At 36.7% G+C, this 26,801-nt stretch overlaps 1 protein-coding gene and 1 long non-coding RNA gene across 2 annotated transcripts; one reads left to right on the top strand and one right to left on the bottom strand.

Annotated features, from left to right (window-relative positions):
• Positions 1–9,227: 9,227 nt before the first annotated feature.
• Positions 9,228–14,047, top strand: LOC146002765 (uncharacterized). The gene is made up of 2 exons (XM_083140700.1): positions 9,228–10,100; positions 13,892–14,047. Exons 1-2 carry the CDS (start codon positions 9,228–9,230, stop codon positions 14,045–14,047), a joined length of 1,029 nt encoding a protein of 342 aa, XP_082996826.1.
• A 95-nt stretch (positions 14,048–14,142) lies between these two features.
• On the bottom strand, positions 14,143–17,184 carry LOC146002766 (uncharacterized). The gene is made up of 3 exons (XR_014443758.1): positions 17,089–17,184; positions 16,097–16,224; positions 14,143–14,152 (listed from the first exon to the last, which is right to left on the bottom strand). It is a non-coding gene; the product is annotated as an uncharacterized LOC146002766 (long non-coding RNA).
• Between the last annotated feature and the right edge of the window lie 9,617 nt (positions 17,185–26,801).

Below are 26,801 nucleotides of genomic sequence, written 5' to 3' on the forward strand. Positions count from 1 at the left end.
ATCAATCAACCTTCCTCATTTTCGAAGAGGATGAAGAAACTCTTGAACTATATCAAGTCCCATCACAATATTACATGAAATATATAAATGGGCTCTTAACAGATAATGCAAAACAATGGTTTAAAGAAGCTAAAGGTAAAATTAGCTCTTTTGAAGATTTCAGATGTCAGTTTTTAGATCATTATCAAGATCAACATTGGAGAACAAGGACTTTAACCAGAATATTGAATAGCTCTTACAGCAAACAAATTCATTGTAAATTTTCTGGAAAACCTGGAAGTTGCTGGAAACTTGTCAACCACAAGTCGATGTATCTCAACGGTTAGCTCAAATTTCTTTTATGCTACCTCAGAAAATAAGAGAACATTTCCTGTTCCACAATATCAGTTCACTTGAAGGTCATAGAAAATTCTGAACGCCTGTAAGGAAACTGGCAGTTACTCAGTTGACAGATCTCAAAACAAACAGAGCTCTCATAGGGTCCTAGTTAACTCGGTAAATTATAAAGATGATGATTCTAATCAGAATATAGACAAGAACGATCATGTCAAGAGTAACTCACTAAATGTACATTCTAATAGCAATACTCAAAATTACAAGGCATGGGGATTTAAAAACCAGGGAAAAGCATGAATCATCATCAAAATGGAGGTGATGGTAGTGATTGTAACCCAAGAATATATCCTCCCCTAAAAGATAGGAGTCCAATAGATTTAAAGGAATCTTTTCCAGTAATAGAATGTTGCTTGGCGACAGTATGTTTGTGAGACTATTGGAATATTTATCACAGGCCAAGGTTACTGTAGATAATAATAGAAAGAGACGTATTGGTATGTGTGTGAGTGGACAAAATACTGCACAGTTGCTTAAACAGGTTAAACAAAACGTCAACATTAGTGGACCACTTATGATTATGATAGGAACGAATGATTTGTTACATGCAAAGGAAATCGAATCATCTAAACAAAGCATGGATGAAATGTTAAGTCATCTTGCCAATAGGTCTGGGGACATCTTGTTACTTAGCTTACCTCCAATACCGAGATTGATGCAGGAACATCAGAACAAACATTGGAAAAATTGACAAGATTGCAATGTACATATACTAAGTTATCAGGGAAAGAAAGGGATCAAGATAGCTGACATCTCAAGTCTATTTTTCACTTCTGAAAATAGGATAAACTTACAATGATTTGAAAGATTTATGGGAATTGGAAAGTTTCATACATCAGATTACATACATTGGAATATAACAGCTATGCTAGCTGTTGTTGTCAATCTATGCAGTGAATTGCATCCCTCACTTGAAGATTTCAGGAATAAAGCAAATGAAAGTTCCATTTTAAATAGCAACCAGAAATATCAGTTATTTGAACTTTTGATTAAATACCAGGACTTGTTTTCCAAAAAACCTGGCTTATGCAAGCTTTACATGCACAAAATTAAAGTTGATACCAATAAACAGAGAGTCAACAAAACTTATCCCATACCCTTTGCCTATCGGAATGAGATTCAGAAACAAATAGATCAACTCATAGATTGGGGCATAATTGAGATGTCAAATTCTGAATATCTCAATCCTCTTGTTATAGTTAAGAAACCAAATTCTCAATTACGCATGTGTCTTGACCAGCGCAATGTAAATTCTCATGTTAAACAAGAACAGATAACAACAGGCAAGATAGATGAAATTTTATCTTTGTTTGCCAATTGCAAAATATTTAGTTCTTTAGATTTGTTTAACGCTTTCTGGGAAGTAGGTTTGACTCCTGATTCTAGAAAATAAACTGCATTTCAATTCAACAATGTATTATACCAACTCACAAGAGTGGTACTTGGTTCTAAGAACGGCACCGCAGCCTTCATAAATGCACTGAATCATGTGTTTAAAGGCATAGCTAGTTTTGTATTAACTTATGTAGATTATGATATTATCAAAAGTAATGATTTTGATGATCATCTCTCTCATATTGAAGAAGTTTTCCAGAGATTGTTAGATGCAGGAATGACAAAGTTAGAAAAATGCAATTTTGGTAAGGATAAAGTGACTTTTTTAGGTCATGAAATAGGGCAAGATGGTCAGACCAAAAGTAAATCCTATGTAGAAGCGATATTGAAACTTCCTGAACCTACTTCAATTAAAGAAGTACAAAGGATTTTAGGATGCTTCAACTGGATTTCAAAGTTTGAACCCATATGCTTCCATTGCTTCTCCTCTGTACCAGTTGACTCGGAAAGGAGAAAATGGCAGTGGACAAAGGAAGCTCAGAATTCTTTTGAGAAACTAAAAGAAATAGTAGCCAAAGATGTATTGCTTTACTACCCAGATTTCAGTGAACATTTCTATGTGCAGACTGCTGGTAGTACTAAGACATTGCCGGCTACTTGTTTCAAAGAAAAAATGACAAATTTCTGCCTACAGGTTTTGTAAGCCGAACCCCCAAACCATATGAAAATGTTTATACTTCTACAGAGTTAGAAGTGCTAGCCATTTTGTTCACTCTAAATAAATTCAGGGCTATCTTAATAGTTCGCACTTTCACGATCACAACTGATCACAAAAGTTTAACATGGTTGGAGAATACCCATTCTTGGAACAACAGACTCACAAGATGGTTCCTTCAATTACAAGAATATTCATTTAAGGTTCAGTATTGCAAAGGTAGTGAAAATTGTCTCGCGGATATGATGAGTCGTAACTTTGCTTTCACACCAGAACAAAAGATATATATATATATATCCAAGCACTGGAAATTCAAAATGGTCTACATCTGTTACCTAGTAAACATCAGTTACAACAAAGTCAACATGAAGACTCAAATTGCATTGAAATAATAGAATCTATCAAATCAGATATTCAGATAGATTCTCCTAAAACAAGAAATATTAAGTCAACCTACGAAGTTAAAGACAGAATATTAATTAATTTTACATATCGAGTAATTATTGTTTGTTCATTTTTGGGTTGCGTTACACACAATATGGGGGCAAATCTTGACTAGAATTGTCGATGATGAGTGGCTGTGCAGTGTTTCCAAACTTCTTAACTCAAAAATACCTGATTTTGTATTTCTTTTCTGGGTTCAAAACCCCCACGAACCATGCACGGATAGCCCCATGAACCATTCATAAATAGCCCCACGAACCATGTTCACAGTTGCAAAACCACGTGGTTGGAATCACTGACCACTTGTTACATCATCAAACGCATGCAACATTTGGTTCACATAGTAGAAGGACATCAAGGGAACAACTTTCGTGCATTGGAGAGATATTAATGTTGAAAAATACATGATTTACCGGCAAAATAAATTAAGCGAGGGAAAAAACACTTCCGAAACCTTCGTAAAGCATACAGAAACTCATTTCGGTAAGTACTTTCTCCTTTTTCCTGCAAAATTGAAGAAATACGTTTGGCGTGTATGAAAATTTCCCCAAATTTTCTTTAATATATATACAGGGTGACAATTAATGAACTATATGAAATAAAACGGAAATTAGTGACAAACCACATAGTACACAAACTGTATTGCACATGTAAACGGCACTACAGACATTCAAATTTAGATTATGACATGTTCGATATGTCTGCCATCTCTGGCGATGATGTGGGGCAGACGAACAGCAAAATTCTGCATGACCCGCTGAAGTGTCAAAACATCGATGCTGTCGATGACCTTCTGAATGGCAGTTTTCAGCTGGCAATGGCAATTTCTGTACACCTTGTCCTTAACATAGCCCCCTTCCAGTGGCCTTTAGATACCCCAGAGCCAGAATGGGGCCCCCAAAATACTCCTCCAGGACATTTTCACTTGCAAATGGCCGACATCAACACGTTGCGTGCGCATATGCATACGAATTCCCATCATGCCCTGTGGCCAGCCACACAGTTTGGACGTCATCACACGAACTGTTCAGAAATTATGACGGTTTTATTTCATGTAGTTCATTAATATATATATATACACACACACACACACACACACACACACACACACACACACACACACACACACACACACTACCGACAAAAAGTTTAAGACCACCAGGAAAAAGTGCCAAAAATCAGTAGAAATGAATGTATTTCGTAATTAATGTACAAGAAACAGATGTAAGAATCTGCTTGGCAATGTACAAACATAGGTACATCCATTATACATACTAATGTCACCTCATATTTTGCTTTCATCAATATGTCCGCCATGGGCCTTAATGACAGCAGCGCAGACACGTGGCATGCGCTCCAATAGTTTGTCCAGATAGGATGGTTGAATGTTACGCCAGGCATCGTTGATGAATTCCCATAGGTGTTGAGTGTTGCTGGCTAACTTCTTCCTGATGTCGCTATCGATTTGGTTCCATAGTAGTTCAATTGGTGAAAGATCAGCAGACTGTGGTGGCCACGTCATGAGAACTAATGCCCCTTCTGTTGCCTTGCGTTCCACATACCGCGTGCACAATTTGGATGTATGTTTGAGATCACACACAGGATGTTACTAAAGTTAGTTTCCAATGCTTACGAGGTGATTCTACAACTGAAAATAAACACAAAAGTTCATGTGACGAAATGCCGAAAACGGCACCCATTCGGAGTTATTGAAGTGGGAAAAAGTGTGAAAATTTTGTTTACAAGGAAATATTGGCACAACAGCAAAACATATGACCGCGGCGAAGGGCGTTCCACAAAGAAATACGGCATGCTCTAATCAAAAATGGACACGGCAGATATATGAAGTTGATGCATAAGGGATTCCCCAAAGGAAGCAAATGGGTCTGTTGAAGTCCTGGGGCTAGGGAAGGGATTAGCGAGATGTGTTATCCACGGAAAGTGATATGTGGAGACTGACAACTAAGAAGAAAGCGAATATCCATATGGACATCACCATTACGTAGAAAAATAAACATCGTGGTGGTGCTGCGCTATGTTGCATATGTGACGACATGTTCACTGTGTGCAGAGTGGAGGGGCCGAGAGAACCACATCACAGACGATGTTCAAACTGTGGGGCTTTCTGTATCACTTAGCTGAAATCAATCTCAGCATAATCTGATGGCATAGTGTCATTTTAGGGTCAATTTCCTATATCCCAAGTGTAGGATGGTGTCCCAGCAGTAGTGGGACATGTGAACATACGTCGTCATTTTTTACTGGCTACATTCTGATCTCAACATTATGTAGAAAATAGTAGTAAATATCCTGTATTTTCCATCAGGGGATTCCCAACTTTCTTTAAGATACCCCTTGCGCAATTTACACTGGGCCTCAACTGCTGCACCATTGTGTTCGTCAGGTAGGACTTCATTGTATTCACATAATCCAACATTGATATCTTTCTCCCTTCTTGAGTTATTGTGCTTCGAACATGGTGTGAGGCGATTTTCGTACACCTGTCACTCGAAAACGGTGCAGATTTCGACATTTTTTCACGTGGCATTTTTCCCTTGTTTTTACTTGTCGAATCACCTCCCAAGCATTGTAACAGGTATTTCGCAACACCCTGTATATATAAGTATGCATAAGGAGGAGAAAGGAAACACTCAACAGACAGTGGAAAATATTTGAATTTTCGCTAGCTTAATCATATCATCTTCAGAGTAAGAAGAAAGAGACAGCCATCTTTTCTTCTTACTCTGAAGATGCTACGTTTAAGATAGCGAAAATACAAATTTTTTCCACTGTCTGTTGAGTGTTTCCTTTCTCCTTCTTTGATTTTTATTTAGTCCTTTTGGCCCTCCTTGCTTTTATTCATGACACACACACACACACGCAGCATATAGGTCTATTATGTATATTCATTACATACTCTATCAATTCATCCACCTCATAACAAACCAACAGCAAAAATCATATAAATGGTCTCTCTAATGTGCACGCTCCTTTTCCTCCCAACAATTCTTCATGCATTTGAGACAAAATCCATTAAGAGAAGTCTCTCTGATTAGAGTGCATTACAGAAAACAATCATGTTGAGAGTGAAATGAAGAAGAACATTTTTATTCCACTTTTTGCAAACTGAAAACAATATTGATTTAATAGGGCACAAATAATTTCATGAGGCGCCATGGCAATGTCTTTTTTACAACTTTTACCATTTAGATTGTTCGGCGGCCAGAGCTGACTCCCGCCGCTCCCTAGCTATGGCATTGAACTCGATGAGACTAAGAAAAGTAGGTATTGCGAGTGAAGCAAGCAAGAAAATTTTATGAAACGTATTTTCTTTGCATACAATTTGAAATCGAGGGTGATAATTGCCCCTCTGTGCCCTCTGCAAGTTCACTTGGTCAACATTGTATCCTCCCTTGCCCTCCTTAGAATTAATTTCTATTCAAGGTTGGGGGATGGGGGTTCAATGCAACCCTGCCCCACTGTGACTGCGCCACTGATATGCACACACAAATTTAGTAACAATATGAAGTGTCTGTGTGATTCCAATGTACTCAAAAATTCTAAAATAATTTAATTAAATTGTATACTTAAAACATGTAATTTGAGGTCCTTACTTTACATTTGCCATTTCACATACTCAGACTCTAAATACATCTACAAACACAAATCACACAAATGTTATGATATATATTCTAAACCTGCGAAAAATTGTTAATTGTGTAAGAATTTCAAACTCAAATTAAATAATAAACTTCAAGAAATCTTATCTTGCAATAATCAATCTTTTGTCTGTCAGATTGCTCTACAAAGGACAGTAACAAAGTAAACAGATAGAGATAATTCTATTTTATTTCTCACACATTTTCCTTCCTCGATAAAAATAAAAACTCAAGTGTTGAAAATCTCGCCTCAGGGCATTTAGCAATATGTATAAATTCAATAGGATTTGGATTAATGAAAGTTGCAATTATTCATGTCCACGGAGAAAAATTCCCGGAGCCAATAATTCATGCAGAATTCCCAGAATTCAAGGAATTCCCGGTGAGTAGCCACCCTGTTTTAGATCTATACAATGAATATTGCCTCTACAAAGTGAAAGTTGAAATATGGCAGGCAAGGAGAGCACTACACCTAGTTGAAGAGCACTTCCACCTCTCTCTCTTCCAACTACACCTGACACGAATTCATATTATGACCGCAAAGGGATTGAAAGCTACTAATGATGCCCATGCAGCAGCAGCCGCAGATACCAACATGGCCAAAGTTTGCTATCTAGCTGACTGTCACTTCTAAAATGAAGCTATGCAATGAGTGAATCACTGGTCACCATGAAATGTAATGATTATGGTATTATGAAGAAAGTTGTACATAACTATGTTCAGTCTCTATGTTTGACCAACGAGAACTTCGAGAATTTTAACAAACATTTAAAAACCTCTGCAACAGCACATACAAAAATCCATACTTTGAGAGCATGCAGGATACAAAAAATATGAGGGCTATTTTGCTTGTAGTGGCAACATGTATGAGGAAGAGACATGAAAGAAGATACATACCTGGAATCATTTACAATCCTCCAATGTAATCTCCTGCTGCAGCGTGAACACAATTCCAAACATCTGACAGTCGTTGGATGTCACTGATAGCTCCCATTCATGCCAGTGTGCGCAAGGACCGCCCTGTGACCAAAAAGATGCTCAGGACGTCTGGAAAGAGTTTCCTTCATCTTGGGAAATAAATAAAAGTCACAGGGACTCATGACAGGAGAATAAGATGGGTGTTTCATCATCTCCCAACCCCATGTTGCAGTACGTTGTGCACCACTTGTGCTGTATGACATCTTGCGTTATCGTGGAGAATGATGGGTGCTGATATGCGGTACCTATTTTGCCAAAATCTTACAAGGCTGAGTTCCTGACTTAGTATCTGGTTTACACACGATGGTGAAATCTTCAGTTCATTTGCTAATTCACTACATGTACAACGCCGATATTTTCCAGCAATCTGCAAAGTGCATCAAGGTTGTGTGGATCTGTTGCCATATGAGGATGCCCACCACCATGTTCTTTCGTGGCTGATTCACGACCACTTTCAAATTCCTTGGCCCATCTGGCAATGGTATAATATGGTAAAGCATGGTTCCCAAAATGCCTTGCCTAAACCCTTGTGAATTTGCCGTTTATTCAGTCTACATGCAACCTGAAATTTGATGAATAGTCATTGTTCTTCACTCGTGAACATTGTTCAGGGCAGTATTATACACACACACTTCACTTTAACGTTTTCTAACTACCACATAACAGTGCTGTTCAGCACCTAACACCTACACGCGATCCTTAGTAGAAGAGTAAACAAGACCCAATCCTTTTTAGTCCCAGCAAAAACTGACAAGCGTATACCAACAGTGTTGCCACTACAAGAAAAATGGCCCTCATAAATTAATCAACATAGCACAATGTATGATAAACAATTTGCTGGCGGGGTGGCTACTCTAGCACCATGATAAAATTCAATTATAAATCCCGATTTCAAGGTGATATTACAAAAATCCAAGCATACATGCAATGTTTTATCTTTTTCAACCTTACATATTACCACTTTCCTGGGCTGGGTTACCTTCCCAGTGGCAGAGCTGCATGCCACCAGGCGCGTCCCCAGGTTGCGGATAGGGGAACGGCCAGCAGATATGTTGGCTAGCTGGAAACAGTCGCGGACAAGCAGCAGCAGGATTGGAGGAGGCAGTGAGATGTGGAGTGGCAACTGCATCTCGGTAAATGCTGCAAGTCTCCGAAGAAAATCCTGCAATGTGGCGAGGAGAGCCGCCACTAAATAAGCTCAGCTACTGCTGCCTTGCAGGAAGGGGAGGGATCCCCAAAGGCTAAGGGAAGGAAACCCTGACAGAAAACCGAGGGGCAGGAAGGACTCCGAAGGCACGGTAATGCCAACCTACCTAGGGGAGAAAACCCTATACAAATCCTGGTCCTCCAGGTTGGGGGTTGGGCGTGCGGCCGACAACCCCACCCTGCAAAAAAATAAAACCGTTGTGAAACCAATGCAACAGCCTCGGATGATGGATGGATGTATTGGAATTCGAACCTGGCGATATTTACGGACTAATGATTTATCACTTGCAACATGGAATGTCAGGACTTTGTTAAGACCTGGGAAAATGAATGAAGTGTCAAATGAGATATTAAAATTTAGGTATGATCTGGTTGCACTTCAGGAAATTAGATGGTAGGGACAAGGAAGAATTGATAAGCCAGGGTACACATTATTTTATAGTGGACCAGAGAGGAGGACTGGAAAATTCGGTGTAGGCTTTATAATAACCAAAAAGATGAGAAAAAGTCTTATGGAATTTGAAGCAATTAATGAAAGGATGTGTAGAATACGGTTGAGAGGAAGATTTAGAAACATAACAATTATAAATGCACATGCGCCTACAGAAGAGAAAGATGAGAACGAGAAAGAAGAGTTCTATGGCAATCTGGAACAAGCATGTGGAAAGATCCAAAAGTATGATATGGTAACCGTATTGGGCGACTTTAATGCTCAGATAGGAAAGGACAAGAATCAACAAGGGGTTTCAGGGCGGCATACTCTCCATGCAGAAAACAATGAGAATGGGAACCTTCTTTGCCAGTTTGCTGTCAGGAACAACATGATCATAACAAGTACCTGTTTCAAACATAAAAGAATTCACTTAGGAACATGGAAGGCACCTAACGGAACAATAAGCCAGATTGATCATATACTGGTTAATGCACGTCATGCCTCATCAGTTATTGATGTGAGAAGCTGCAGAGGGCCCAATTGTGATAGCGACCACTACCTGGTAAAATTAGTAATGAGGGAAAAATTGATAGCGGTGCAAAGAAACGAGATGGCCAAGAGAAAGAAGTGGAATATGAAAAAAATGAAAGACGAAGAAGTTATTAGTGAATATGTAAGTAAGGTACAGAGTAAACTGAAGGAGAAAGAGAATTACAGACTTCGAGTGGTTGAGGAAGAATGGGAAATAATAGAAGGAGTGATAAAGGAGGCAGCACAAGAAACTTTTGGAGAAGAGAAAACTAAAAGGAATGAGTGGTTTGATGAAGAGTGCATACAGGTTATAGATGAGAAGAATAAAGCTAGAGAGAGAATGCTACAGAGGGAAACTCGAAGTAATACTGAGAGGTATAAAGAACTAAGAAGGAAAGCACATAGGGTATGCAAGGAAAAGAAGAAAATGATGTATAAAAAGAAGATGCAAGAAATAGAAGAACTAAATCAGCAAAGTGAAATAAGAAAATTCTATAGAGCTATAAATAGAATGAGAATAGGATTTGAGCCAAGAATAGAAGTATGTAAGGATAAGAACGGGAAAGTAATTGTAGAGGAGAATCAGATACTCAATAGATGGGCAGAGCAATTTAAAGAGATTTTGAGTAAAGTGGAAGACCAAGAAGAAGAAGAGCAGTATAATAGGAATATACAAAATAGGGATGGTCATGAGGTACAAGTACCTAGTATTGAAGAAGTTGAATTTGTAATGAAGAAAATGAGTAATAATAGAGTTCCAGGCGAGGATGAGGTGATAATTGAACTTATCAAACTTGGTGGTAACGCATTGTTGGCAGCAATACATAGATTGATTGTAATGATATGGGAAAATGAAACAATGCCACATAAATGGAAATCTGGAATAATATGCCCAATTTATAAGAAAGGTGATAAATTGATATGAGGAAATTACAGAGGCATCACACTTCTTAGTGTGGTCTATAAGATCTTGTCAGGATTGATCAGTGAGAGAATAAAATGTTACACAGAAGATATACTGGGAGAGTACCAATGTGGATTTCGCCCTGGCAGAAGCACTACTGATCAGATTTTTATAATTAGACAGATGATGGAAAAGTTTTATGAACATGATGTGGATTTGCATTTTTTATTTGTTGACTTCAGGCAGGCTTTTGACAGTGTTAATCGAAATGAACTGTTTAAGGTACTTGAAGAGTATAATATTCCCCTCAAAATAATAAGACTAATAAGAATGACTATGACTGGTACTAAGGCACGAGTGAAAGTTTGTAGTAAACTGAGTGAAGAGTTTACATTCAACACAGGAGTGAAACAAGGGGATGGCCTTTCAGCAGTATTATTTAATCTAGCATTGCACAAAGTAATGAATGTAGTTGATCAAAAGGGAACCATATTTGGAAAATCCAGTCAAATATGTGCATATGCAGATGATGTTACAATCATTTCTAGAACAATAAGAACACTTAAGCAAATCTATGAGCAAATGGAAACAGAAGCAATAAAAATAGGGCTCAATGTAAATGAAAAAAAGACAAAGTATATGAGAATGTCAAACTCTGAGATTAGAAGAGCACCTCAAGATCTGACAATTGGAGATAATAAGTTTGAGGGAGTGCCTTCTTTTAAATATCTGGGGACAATGGTATATAGTGATAATGATATGAGTAAAGTAATAAAGGAAAGAATACAGGCAGGCAATCGTGCATATTTTGCAAATATGCAGTTATTTAGAAATAGACTGATCACAAGAAATACAAAGCTTAAAATTTATAAGACACTGGTACGACCAGTTGTCACTTATGGATCAGATAATTGGACTTTGAAACTGTCAGATGAAAATGTCCTCAGAATATTTGAGAGAAGAATATTAAGAAAGATATGTGGACCTGTGAAGGAAGATGACGACTGGAGAATAAGATATAATGCAGAGCTAGATGATTTAATAAAAGGCCAAGATATAGTGAGATTTGTCAAAGACCATAGAATAAAGTGGTTGGGGCATGTGGAGAGAATGATGGAAGACCGGATGCCAAGAAGAATGTTGAAAGGAAAGCTTTACCATGCAAGAAGAAAGGGCAGGCCCCGACTTCGATGGATAGATGACGTCGCTGCAAACTTGCGGACAATGAAAATTAAAGGATGGAGGAGAAGAATTGATGATAGATTGGAATGGAGGCTGATTGTGGAGGAGGCCAAGGCCCACCAAGGGCTGTAGAACCAGAAAGAGAGAGATATTACCACTTCATACCACTAATACACACACAAATATATCAACAATATAGCCGCCCCCATGGCAGAGTGCTTAGCACATCATGCTACGGCACTAGGGGTCCCAGGTTCGAAACCTGGCCTTGGGATGGATGTTTGTGAGTGTCCATTCATCAATATCATCACTCTTCCCCATCTTTGCAAATTAGCCAAAAGTGGCATAAAAGTGAAGTAAAATGAAGCAAATCAAAAAATATCAACAATATGAAGGATCTGCGAGATTCCAATTTCCAAAAATTCTAATTCACTGAAATGGTATATACGTACAAGTATTTAATTTAAGGTATGTAGTTTCCATTTGCCATTTCACAGACTTGAAATACATCTACAAACACAAGTTGCAAATGTTATGAGATATAATAATCTACAAAAAAAAATTGTTAATTGTTCAGGAATTCCAAACTTAAATTTACCTAACCATCTTCAAGATATTTAATCTTGCAATAATCTTCCATCTATCAGATAGATTTTTCTGTAAATGAGACCACAATGATAATTCTTGTGTGTTTCACTACATGAGAGAAGGTGGGTGGTCAGAATGCTAGAGCCTTAGGCATGGCTACACCTTTTTATTTATTTATTGTCTTACTTATCAGGCAAATGATAGCTTGAAAAAGTTCTGGGAAACCTGAACGAAATGTCGCAGACAAAATCAAATAAAAACCACTAAAAATGATTGTTGTTAGATTATTTTGCAGGAAAATGATGCCACAGAACACTGTACTGTGTGCATACTGCTTTGTTCATACAGAAATTTTGCCATATACATAAAACATTATAAAGTCAGTAATTCACTTACAATGAAATCCTAATTCTATTCTCCACTGCAACAATACATGTTATACAGTTTGATATGTATCCATGTAGAGTTTTTGCAATATTTCATTAATCTAATTTAGATAGTTTCACAATTAGCAATGAAACCTTGATAATATGCGAGTAATATTCCTCATGGAAACTAAAATTTAATACAAGAATTGTATGTACATTTTCTTTTCCAGTGAAAGGTGGTGACTGTTTCTAAGTTGTGCCCTGATCAATAAAATTACAAGGAGCCTCTCCAATAGCACAGTCCCTAATACCAAGTATAGATTATTTTAGAAGGAAGGGGGGGGGGTGGGTTTTGGAAAGCTCGAGCCCATATCTTCCTCTGTGGACATTGCTTTGAAAAGGGCCATGAAATGAGAAAACATCAGATAACCCAAATGTGGTAAATACACAAAAAAATATAACCCAATATCTCGAATTACTTGCCCTAAATTAGAACCAAAATTCTATACACAGGACCTCACAATGATGATGTTAGCTCTTGCCCTTCTCATTGTAAAAACCCAAGTCTAGCTAATGTTGTTACTCTGCATTGAAGGACTCCTTGGTTTGATACATACAAGTAATAGACAACATATTGGTTTGGATCTCAATTTACAATTATTATGGTCTAGATCAGGCTATCTCTGTATCAAAATTGACAAAGAGCGATGGAGTTGCTAGTGCGTGACTACACTATGAATGGCTCACATAACTCCGACAACGAATTACTGAGAGGAAGTTCAGATGAAGTAGTACGATCAGATGAAAAAATTGTTGTAGTTAAGTGGATGGACAACAAATGAGTTCTTATGGCATCAACAATGGTAGGCATATAACCTCTTGAAATGTGTAAAAGATGGTGCAAGAAAGAAAAAAGAAACATTGACGTTACAAGACTAGCAATAGTTTCAGAATACAACAGAAACATGGGAGGCGTGAATTTGTGTGATCGCATGATGCAAGGTCGTACGAGAAAATGGACTATCAGAGTAATATTTCATGTTATGGACTTAGCAGTAGCCAATGCATGGTTCTGTTACAGAAGAGAATGTTTGTCGAATGGCATTCCAACCAAGAACATTCTCAAGTTCCTTAATTTCAAAATATCAATTGCAGAGAATCTACTATATGAAGGAAGTGAAATGTAGGAAGCTAATGAAGAGAGAAACAATGCCAATGAAGAATCAGATGTCAAAAGGAGAAAAACATAAGTTCCCATTCCTTATTCACCAGCAAGATTTGAGGGAGCAGTGCATCTTACAGAAGTCATAGATAAGAAACACTATGCACGATGTAGGAGACCAGGATGTAAGGGCTATTCTCAAACAAGATTTTCTTGTGTTTGCAGGTTGATCAAAACTGTTTGCTCATGTTTCACTACAAGAATTAAAAGCTTTCAATTTGTGACATTCAGTCTAAAGGGTTAATATTTGATAAAAATTTAATTTAATTAAATTAATGAAAAATATTTTTGTAAATAATTCAAATGTATATGAAAATAATGAAAAAATATATTCCACCACAATCATTATATTGGACTTCAATATTTTATTGCATACAGGAATTGAGTAGAACAAAATATTATGTCAGATTCTTAAGAAAAATAAAAATGTGCCTTGAATTTAATATATTCAAGTGTTTCATTTGTTACACCTTGAAGCCCAATGGAAAGAATACTCCACACCTCATTCTGTGCATGCACAACAAAATTTTCAAACAAAGTTGATATTTTTCTTCAAGTTGGTGCTCAAATAATGTGAATAACACATATTTACTGAAAAAAGTTACCCCCAAAAACTCATGGGTCTCAGGAGGATAAGAACATCAGTCACAAGATATCTTGGGAATATATGTGCTACACTCAAATGAGAACATTGTGAATTTTCTTGATATCTGGTTTCCCAGGTGTGACAATTTTTAGCGATTATTTACTTAGAATTACTATCATGTTTAAAATAATTGTTTAAATAAGTTTCAAGAGTGATGCAGCACTGCACGCAATAAAGAAAATGTTTGATTTTGATTGATTTAGTTTATTTTACTTTGCTTTTGTGCCACTTTTGGCTAATTGGTGATGGGGATGAGTGATAATATGATGAACTGATACTTACAGACACCCATGCCTAGGTTGGGTTCGAACCCAGGACTCCTGATGTGCTAACCACTCTGGGAATAAAGAAAAAGTGACACAACCATATTTGTCACTGATGATATAATAGAAAAAGTACACTGCAACAGAGGAGAATGGTTAGTAACTTAAGTGTGATAATTACACACCAACTAAGATTTTTTATTGTCCACTAATTTCCATTTTGGTTAGGATCCTGTTTTATAGCACGATACATGTTAGTTACATCACTAATGAAACAATAGTGATAATGAAGAAGACAGTGAAGGCAGGTGCTCTGTATGTGAGGGAAATCAATTCTTCTTACAGAAACGAAACACACTGAAATGTGTGTTCAAGGTACACATCATGAAGCTTGTCCTGTGTGTTTCAATAAGGAGCGGTAGCAGGCAATGAGTAAGGCATTTCATTTGGGCATTGGTACTGGTTTCTACAGTCATCTGACATATACACACACACACAAAATATATTTGTGAGAAATTTGTTTTCATCTTCATTTTTTAAAATTTAAAATACAGGATATTGTTCTGTTCCCCAAACAAAGAATGAATTGTCAGTGCAAGGATGGTTATGGCCTTTTTTGACACACATGGCTGTACCATTTCTTTTCAATGGGGGGTTGGGGGGTGTTCACATGTGCTGGTTGTCGAACGTTGGTGCGAGTAATAAGAGGATCCACCTCCATCAAAGGACATGTATTTATTCTGCCATTGTCCAAACGTGATGATTGTAGAAAATTAGGACATTGGTAATGATTCTCAGCAGTGAAGAAGTGTCATTCAATATAGTGTACATGTATAAAGAAAATTCATTCATGCAAGCAGATGTTTTCTCAATTTCAGCTTTATATAGATATTACCAACTCTCCTTTCTGTCAGATAGGTTGTTCTGCAAAGGACACTAACAAAGTTAACAAATTGAGAGAATACTATATCATTTTCCATGCAGCTTTCTTTTTTCCTCAATAAACTGTGAAAAACTTGTCTTAAGGCATTTATAAATATGTATAAATTTAATGGGATTTCGAATAATAAAACGTGCAATTTTTCACATCTATGGAGAAAATTCACGCAGAATTCCTGGAGCCAATAATTCACAGAATTCAAGGAATTCCTGGTGAGTAGCCACACTTGTGTTACAACTTGAAAATGCATGCCCTAGTCATAACACAATATCTGCAATCACTTACATACCTTGATGATTCTTCTTGTGTCTCTGAGTTCCTCTCTAAGCTGGGGTTAGGATCAACAACTGCAGAGCCATTTTCTTCACACTGATTGGAATCACTGTCATCACTTGAAGTATCACTCACCACATTGACCTGGAAATAGAAGAAAAAGTAGTCAAATATTCACAAAGTACTATTACTAGGTTTAAACAGTTCTAGTATTATTATAATAGTAATATTTGATTGAATAACTTTATTCTTTATAAGGTTAGTTACACATATTTACTCTCTAGTGAGTAGTGCACACAAATAGCTCAAGAGAAGCAACTCTCTAGTTCATGTAGCTGTGGAAAGTAAAGCTACTTTCAAAATGTAGAATTCTGATTGTTCAAATTAGCATTTTTAAGAAAAATGGACTGGTTCATTTATAGATATCCACCAATGACAAACATACAAACATGTTGACGATGTTTGTTCAAAAAATATCTCGAAATGCCTAGGAATAGGGGTTTCAGCTCAAACTGTATCAACATGAAAGAGGGGCCCCCCAGTAGGTGCTGAATGTTCAAAAATCCCTCATTAGTGGGTGGTTAAATGTCATACAAGGGTGTCCGGTTAGTTGATTTGGTGTTTTAAGTCCACTTTATGCACATTAAGGCTAATCGGGACTGGACCTACAGTTTTTAAGATGGGATCCGAACCACTATGTGCCTCCACTGGAAATCGAACCTGGGACCAATTGATTAGAAAGCAATGATGCTACCACTGCACCATCGGGGAGGCTACAAGGGTGTCCCAATAATAATGAAATAAATTATCACTCTTCTCCAAATTGAAGGGAGCAATGTGAAAAATCCAAGATGGCAGTAACAAACTTTGGGCCCTATCTGAAAAAAAATAATTTCCACCTTTCTGGAGATAAAATGTGGAAAATATCATGCATTTTCTTACAAGGAATGCACCATTTTTTCTTGTGGTCACATTAACTTAAATCTTTGCAAATTAACATTTTTTTACCTGTTCTGTCTCCCTTTGACTGAAGTTTACCCTCTTTGTGGAGATTTTATCTTTCATCATTATGTCAGCATTTTGACATGTTTGGAAGAAATAATCAAAGAGATCAATCTCTGCAACACATTGGATGCACAAAATATCTGATGAATCAAGTGCAGTTGTTGATTAAAGGAAAAAAAAAAGATTTATGTGAAAAATATTAAGAAACACTGGGAAGTAATTAAGTCTTCTTTAGGGTCACAAAAAGTGTCAAATTAACTCATGTAGTACACCCTAGACTGAATTTTTCCAGACTAATGAGTCTATGGCACCTAAGCTCAGTCAGTACAATGCTTGTGGAGTGCTTGTGATTGTCTTCTCACAAATGTTGTCTGAAAACTATTTATCCACAACTTCACAATTAGTCTTACTGTGTACAAACAAGTTACAATGTCCCCACTCCTCTTCAATAAATAGCTGATAACAAAAGTGGTGCCACACAAATTATTACAAAATTATAATCTTTGTTCAACCATATTCTCGAATTAATTTTCTTGCAGTTTTTGGTTAAACAGACTTTTTGCTGTTACGTTTTCAGAGAACACACATTCCCTTCATCAGATATTTATTTTTAGTTTGAATAATGTTGCAGTTATAACAATGGAATGACTTTAACTAAAACATATGGAAATAGTAATACAATTAATCTTGTGGATAATATTACATTGTTTACCATAACAATTCAATTGTGAAACGAGCAAATTGTTATTAGTTTTTAAATAATGTTCTCAAATTTAATTATGGATTGCAAATATCAGTAGATAATTCAAAATCCTCCTCCTTTCTTCAAAGCTTCTCGATCTCGTGTGTAAGATTAAATTTCAAAGCCGGTGACTTATCACACTTGTGGAAAAGGGAAATCTGCAGTGAGTTCATATTGCCATTCTCATTATTTAATTTCATGCAGTGTTCTTCTGCAATGAATGAAGACTAACATACATTTCAAAATATGTATCTCCTTATTCTTTTTAAAACATTTTTTGTAATTGTTTTTTTCTTTCAAATCACCAATTTTTCAGTGTAATTGCAATACTAAATTTAAAACGTTCTGCAACATTTCAAATACTTCATTGGGCACTCTCTAGGTCTAGAAAGAAATGTCACAAGATTGCTACATGTGAATAACTTGAGAGTTATTGAATGTCATTAGAGGAATGTGATGTAATGAGTTAGTATAACTCATAAACAAGTCTTTCTAATTTCATACTAAAATTATACAACTATAGGTAGTAATAGAAGGAATCATCAAATAGTGGCATTGGTTTAGCCCTAAAAAATATAGTTAACAAAGTATCACAAACACAAAATTTGCCACCTGCTGGATGAGGTTTTCCAGGAGCTGCAAGATCTTACATTACTCAGAGACCCTTAGGCATCATGAAGGTTTTACAAAATGTACTTATAGTGATAAAGTTAACAAAACCAACACTAGCCCCTCTCTTTATTGCTGAACTCATGTGTTTAGTCCACTTGATGCAGAGATAGCCTATTTGGAACTGAAAGTACTCCACACTTTCTTGATGCCACTGGTGGATGGGCTGGTGCACTGCTGATGCACACTTCGGTGTTCTGTATGTCACTGGTGCGCATCAAAGCTTTCACCAGGTTAAACCCTGACGTCATCATTTTACATTAGCATCCAGAACTGGTGTGGCTGATGAATCAAAATGGCATCATCTGCACTAAAGCTTGTTCTAATTCATGATACGCATTCTGTAGGCAAGAGTACGGAATGTAATGCAATTTTGTTGCAAGGAGGGCGAATAAACTGGTTGCAAGCATGAACTGTCAACATTTTAATAGCGCTGCTCCTTCACTTGCACGCAAGGTGAAATAAAGTATGCTGATGCATCCAGACATGGGCCCCCCTTCTGCTGCAACATGCAGGAAAGCATCCATTCACAATAATCAATATTTTATCAAAAGAATGTCACATAAATTGCTCATGCACATGCAAAATAAGATGTTGATAAGTGAAAATATATAATATTCATGAAATATCATCTTTGATGTAGTCACCATCAGTAACTTTTTCCTAATAAACATGAATATCCATTTGCATTCTGAATCTAGTCTTCAGTATGAAGCTTTCGGGATTTCACCGAATTTGACGTTGTTTTTGGTGCACCAGTCTGCTACACGCTGGAGATTTCTGGAAAGTGCTGACTGTTCAAAAGTGGGATCCGAACTACTGTGATATGTCGTTCCACTGGGTTTTGAACCTGGGACCCATTGATGAAGTTATTCTCATTAACATTAGAAGAAAAATACAGGGGTGGGAGCAGTCACCATGAGACCTGTTTTCTGAAATTAAGTTCCTATTACTTTTTTAATGTTTCTAGTTCAGAATGTTTTAAGTAGAATGTGAAGCACAGATACATTAATTTGCTCTGATAATATTGCATCCAAAGTATACTCTAATATGCTTCAATATTCATATCCATATATCAATCATTAGTTGAATTCTCCTGTCAGAAAAATAATGATCATTTATTGATATATTTGTGTGGTGAATTTCTATTTCTTCTTTGTACATACCGATAATTCCTTGCTTTACTTTTATATATAACGTGATTTCTTTCGACTGAGAATATTCTAGATTAGCATGTCAAATTCTGATAATGTAATCAACAATAAACTTACTTGTTTGTGTGTGACTTTGTATATTTGTAGCTGTAACTTTTAAAAGTAATAAGCGGAGACCTATAATTGGGCAACTAAATGCCTGTTGGTCCCCCAAACTTAAGCAAATAAAAAAAACATTTTAATCTAAAGGGTTTGAAGGTTCTAAAGATATCTCCCACAATTTTATTCTTTAAAGTTGGCAAGTCTAGTTTTATGGAACATAAATTTTGTTTAAGGGTGCAGCCAGGAACCAACATAAATATACTAGTAGTATGATTTGTGGTATTATTGGGACCACTTATAGGTGTAGAAAAGAAGAAGTCATTTGATTAAACAGCCCGATTTGCCCACACTTAAAATTATGCCAAGATCCTCTTATTCCCCATTTCTTCAAGTGTGATATGCTCTTAATCCCCAAGAATTTTGAATCCTAGTGTAGAAAAGAAGAGTTCATATGCCCCGATTTGCCCACACTTAAAACTATGTCAAGAGGGGGCATATAGCCCAATCGGCCATGTGTGTACATATTTAAATCTAAAGAATCCTGAATTCTAGTGTAGAAATGAAGAACTCTCCTCAGACAGATTTGGCCAAGTGTGTAAAAGCTACATCTCTCAGTTTGTTGTCCATAAACTTGTCAAAAATATGCCCCCCCTTGTTATTGTTTTGACTATACTTAAATCTAGGGCAAAAATGCTCATAAGAGCTTTTGCTTACACAATAATATAATGTAATATATGCTTAAATACTTGTTGCTGTTATGTTAATATGTTACCTGGAATATGCTCAATATTTTAATTGGACACCAGCCTCAACTTGCATATCTAGTACTAAGACAATGCATTGTGCAAAAATCTTCTAGAATTGCTCTGTGACTCTCTCATTTCTTACATCATAAACATATGATTTTTCACCTATGAGAATAACACTACATATGGTGTCATCAGGGAGTGTATCGTGGAATTCACAGATAATTTTAATGTTTGTCCTGTCATTAACCACAACTTGTTTCCTTTTTGAAGTGTTGATGACAAACATGGGTCTCTGTGCTTTGAATTCATCTGGTGTGTAATACATGTCAGTATTGCCAGTAGTGACCCTTTTGTATGCTGTAAATGCTTCATATAATTTAAGGAAATCATCCTTGGACATGTCTAAATTATAATTTTCTCTAGGGAATACCTCATTTCTGCATTTTTTAAAATATATGTTCTTGATGTTGAAGTTATCAAATCTACTTGAATTTTTTTCCTGATTATTGTGTCTTCCAGTCTGAAACAGTACCACCACAAAATCCGGCATGTCATATTGTATACTGGAGAATGAATTTGTAGCATCAAACTCATAATAAGTACCAGCGGGAGGCTTCTGTACACATTGATATGTATAAAATTGTAAAGGAATCTGTGGATTTTTTATTATATCTGCTTTGTATTTAAGAGCATAACTGGCTTCATATTCAACAACTGAGATTCTTAGCTCCATAGTCTGAATAATACATTTGCCTTCATCAGGTAGGGTATTGGGCAGAGCTTCCCCTGTAGAGTTTAATGTGCTGTACCTCATCAAAGCATTATTGTCATTGGCAGCTCTTCTAAATGTGATTCTTAAACCACCCTTCCACATAATATCTTTGTAATCTGAGAAGAATCCTGGCAACAGGCACATAGGGAACAGCACTGTGTGGCTTTTAGATATAATTTTATCACCAGCCTCAAATCTACCTATTTTGTAGTAAGAAGCCTCGGTTTTGGATAATTTTAGTGTGGCCAAAGCTGTGGAGGTATGCCGGGATAATCCACTCTGTTTATAACAACACCATGCTTTCTGATCTCAATTTCAGAGAGAACAGATGAGGCACAAAATTATCTACCAATCTTATATTTGAATTTGCCGGATAATCTGTTCCATCGAGCTTTACAACATCAAATTTGATGTATAGATCTGCTCTGTGGGGGTGTATAAAGCCATCCCCTACATCAAGATCAACCTCAATCTCTGTGTTGGGTTGATTTAAATTTGCAAATGTCCTCCTGTTTGGGGGGAATGATTGTAGCTCATAACTCTCAATATTTTCCATTTTTTTTGTATGTATTTTTATTTAAATATTAATCTCTATGATTGCAGTTGTTGTGGCTCCAGCAAAATCAACTAATTCTTCTTTTTCATTAGTGACCATCAATTCAATATTATCTATTCTATTATGGCACACAGGAAAATATAATGTTGGGGATGGAGTGCAGATGATTGGCTCCATAAATTCAGAATTAGGTTTAAATGTTGCAATGATGCCAGTTTGTTTGTGAGTGCCTATGCCATTTGATTTGGTGATCATACCCTCGGCCACATTACAGTGAATATTCAGAGTTTCTATGGCTAAGAATTTAGGTATATTAATAGCAGTGTGTTTGATGGCTGGTTCAAGTTTTGGGTTGTTCTCAAAGCCTAACAGCTCTCCTATAGTACCCAGATCCACTGTTTCTGTAGCAGATACAATCTCTACTCTGTGAGTGACAGAATTTTGAGTTAAGACTATACCTCTGGGTAATTGAGCATTTAGAGTGGACAGATTATATTGCCCTGGAGTGATGACAATTTTTTGATCCCCTACTGCAATTTTGTTGTTGTGGTGTGTAATATTAGGGATCAAGTACATGCCATAAAATGCTCTGAGAGCTATTGTTTTGGGATACACTATATCATCATGTAATCTAAGTTTCAATATTCAATTTTGGCTGGTGAGATGGAATACCCCCATGATGTTTCAGATACCACAAGGCTTTTTGAAAATCTTCAATTGATGGTTTATTTATTTGAGACATATATCTAAGAACAGATAAACACAAATGTCCACAATTAACATCTTTGAAATTTTGAACACGGGCATTATTGTAATAAAGATTAGCTGATTTTAGATATTTTATTAAATTTTCAGGTGGAACACCTCCAAATGAATCAAACACAAATGCCTCATTGTTTAAATATTTAAGATAACAGATCCAGTGAGTGCCCTGATTTTTGTACTTATCCAAATTAACAATGCCACACTCTTTGTTGAGTGGTTGTTCTGGTAAAGAATCAGACATGTACACACCTCTAAAATTTTTGATGCCCAGTGGCTTGATTAAAGCTTCAATATCTTGGTTTGTAAGCGGCTCTTGTTTTTTTTAAACTTATTTATGGCTCTCTTAACACCTTTGCCTTGTTTCTCCATGGCCAGGTTATGGCGCTTCAATTCATCTATTTCTGCCCTCTTTTTCTTGGCATCTATTACTGTTTTTGCTATGGCAGCTGATCCCCCAGCCAAGCTCCCAACAGCCCCAAGTGCTGCTAAGATGGCCGGGATAGTAAATATGAAACCCCCCACATGTGATTTCTTCTAGATTGTTGTAATTTTTTTAATTGGGGGGTACTAAGCAACAATTTCATACCATGGCCCTTGGCAATACAAGATTTTTTTTTCTTCCGCTGCTTTTTGGTTAAAAGGCTATCAATAGTTTTAAGAGATTTAAGACCTGCATAAGGTATTTGATACATAACACCCTTGGCCTTCATTGTAGGTTTATTATATACATATTCACAGCCCCCACCCCAGTTTTTGTTTGGTGTTCATAGCTATGGTGGTTCCCAATGCTGCTATTTTTTCACTTAAAGAAGCATCTTTGCTTACAAATCTACCAAATGCAGCCACTTCTAATTTCTTGTCTGCAACATGTCTCTTGTCAAGATCAGAATGTGTGTTGTATGATATGTCATGGTCTCTACAAGCAGCATCTAGGGGATTAACACCAGGATCACCTCTGTTTAATCTATGGTCCAATTTTGTACCGGGACCACAATACTGATAGCCTGGAATATGTAGTTCAAATGGCAGCTTGTTTATAATGTCATTAACCAACCCCCGACCCTCAGAAATATTCCAAAATTTAGGTGGTAGAGTATTAATAATTTTTATAAGATATCCAATCCCCTTAGTGTCATTCACTATAAAATTAGACAATTTTGTGCTTATCATGTCCATAATTCCAACCTTTTCATTGTAAAAATTGTGGTTGCCAGCATTTTCCTCCCCAGCTATCACCAATAACCTATCTACAAGTTTCCTGACATCATCAACCCAGACAAATTCTTTAGGCAGGGTGTTGTATTGTTTGATTCCACTGCCAGTCTTGATCTGTGACCATATGGGCTTGATTAAGTTGTTATATTTTTTCTCCACTGCTAGACTTGACTCTTTTTTGTGTGGGATCATTGTTCTGGTATAGAGCATCTGATTTTATTAATATTTCTTTGTAGTGCTCATAATCTTGATCTGTATAGCTGCCAGGCCTTTTCCTAGTCATCAGTTCCCACAATCCAGGTGTGCCAGGATATTTAACAAAACCACCTTTTTCTCCAAGATGAGATTCTGAATATACAATCAGATCATCTCCCATAAATGTTACTCTGAAATTGCCAATTCTATGTATGATGCTACCATCACGCTCTGTGTCAGCATATAAGCCAAAGACCTCATCTTTGTTGTCTTTAGGTGTGCTTAAATATTTTTGAGCAAGAAGACCCAATTCAATAGGATCCTGGGTAGCTACAATTCTTCGAGGAGCAACAGGACTAGGTGTATGAATACTGGAAAGTGGGGTGATTGGATTATCTAATATGTTCCTTGCAGCTACAGGTACAAGCTCTGTGATCAAATTTTGATTTTGCTCTGTAACAGTTTTGATATTTTTACCTAATTCACTAATAGCATCAATAATAGTCTGTTCTGCTTGTTGTGTTGTTCATAAATTCCTCGGTTCTGTGATTTCCATCCCTTAAATCTTTTTACAAGATAATCTCTTAATTTAAGATCACCAATGATTGGCCTTTTCATGGTTATTTATATATGTTTCAATGTCTAGAAAATTGTTGATTTTATTTCTGTATTTGCCACTATTGGGTTTTCTTGTTATATCAATTGTGACAAACCCATAACTGTCCTGGTTCCAGCACCCACTGCAAAACTTGGAAAAATTATTGTAGCTCAAGTCCCTACCTACATATTCATCATGTATGTGTTTGAGGTTGGTATGATCTTGATGAAACACACATATAAAATTGCTGTTGTCTGGGATCAGTTGCTTCGGTATTTTAGAAAAAGTCTGTGCCAGGTAGAAGCAATCAATGTTTTTGTGTCGGCCCTGTGTAAAGAAATGTCTAACCTTGTTTTGATTATCCAGTATAATGTCATCAAACACAACAACAGAGTTATCAAGACATTCATGGAGTGGCTTAACATCTGGTTCAAAAGTGGCTATATCCAATCTATCACATAGCTTCATCAGCTGCTGGTATTTTAATTGTTCCAAGCTCTTAGAGAAGACATACAAGTGCCTGTTTTTCCAGTCTAACCAGTTGGGTGCCAATAAAAATTATCAATCATTAGTGTAGTTTTACCACAAGCCGATGGCCCAACAATAAGACATCTAATATTCTCAGGCAGAACTTGCCATTTCTGTTAATCTGCTGTTCAGGTTCTGGCAGCCTCTTTATAACATCCCAGGTGCTCATATTATCACTTTGTCTGCATCGATCCAGCTGTGTTCTGGAAGTCCTAGCCATTTGACAAATAACTTGTTGCCTTTTCTGCGGATGATTTTTTCTATGAGATATGTGTCAGGCTGTTTAGTTTTGTTGAGTTCTTCTTCATAGAACCGGCCTTTGAGAATTTCTCCTCGGTGGTCTTTTATTATATATGTGTTAAGGGTCCCAGGTTTAATTTGAACCACTGTAAATAATTCAGTGCTCCAGTTTCTTGTAAAGCCTCTTTTGAATAAGTGCTTATATTTGCTGATTCTTACTTGATCACCCACCTTGTATTTGGCCTTTCTTGTTGTTGGCTGGTATCTAGGATAATAAACAGTCCTGATCAATTTTTGCTCATCAGATGAAGTTACTTCAGAGGGTTTCGTGTTGATTGTGGAATGGACCGAGTTGTTATATTTATGTAGAAGGTCTGGATGAATATTAAGCCATTTATAATTACCTTGAAGTGTAAATTGTTTATACATAAGATTTTTTAGGGTTTTGTTGAATCTCTCTACAATTGAGGCTTTGAGATCACTGTAACTCGAATAATGTTGTATTGACTGGTTTTAATAAATTGTTGGAACACAGAATTATAAAATTCTTTGCCATTATCTGTTTGCAAATAGCGCGGTGATCTTCCACTCTGATTGATGATTGTCCTGAAGGCTTCTGTAACACATTTTCCAGTCTTGGATTTGAGTGGCACAGCCCAGGCAAATTTTGAAAATGTGTCTATTACAGTGAGTAGATACTTGTAGCCCTTGTTGATTTTGTCTAAGTTTTTCAGCTGTCCACTTGCCATCTCAATCAAGTCGCTCTGCCATAAATCATCTATGCCCTTTGTGACTACTGGCAGTCTCTTATAATTATGTCTGGCTTGTCTGTGTAATTCATCAACAATAATTTGTCTAGACATAATATGAAAACAAGAATATTGCAACTATGGGGTGTTCAGCAGCTGATACTACATGATTTTCTAAATATAATTTGTCTCCTATTTGTATATGAAATTCCAGAGAGCCATCATCTTCAGCAAAAGATGTTTCTAATGTATTGGGATCTGTAAAATCCTCTAACTCTACACTGGTGATTTTTGGTTTGTTGTTAGCATTTGTTATTGATAAGGTGGGGTAGTGGTGTGCCTGTGGTTGAAGCCAATATTTGATCTTGATTGGTCTCAGTGTGCCCCCAACAAAAAACTGGTAATACAATTGTGCAGGGGACAGCATATATATTTTGCCACCTGGTGTAAATGGTGAATCATATTCTTTGTTGGGGATGCTGTACAATTCAAGAATTACTGTATGTTTTGGATTCTCGATTATGCCGGTTATTTCTTTTTCTGCTGTAAGCAATCTGCTTGTTACAGATTCAAGGTGCTCATTGATGGTCCTAACAACATCATCATGGCCTGGCTTGATCTTTATGTCCACAACAAGTTTCTTGTATTGTTGCACAATCTCTTGAAGCTGGGTGGCAAAAAC

Source organism: Lepisma saccharinum, chromosome 19 (assembly GCF_977018435.1).
Source record: "Lepisma saccharinum chromosome 19, izLepSacc3.1, whole genome shotgun sequence".
Classification (NCBI taxonomy): Eukaryota; Metazoa; Arthropoda; class Insecta; order Zygentoma; family Lepismatidae; genus Lepisma; species Lepisma saccharinum.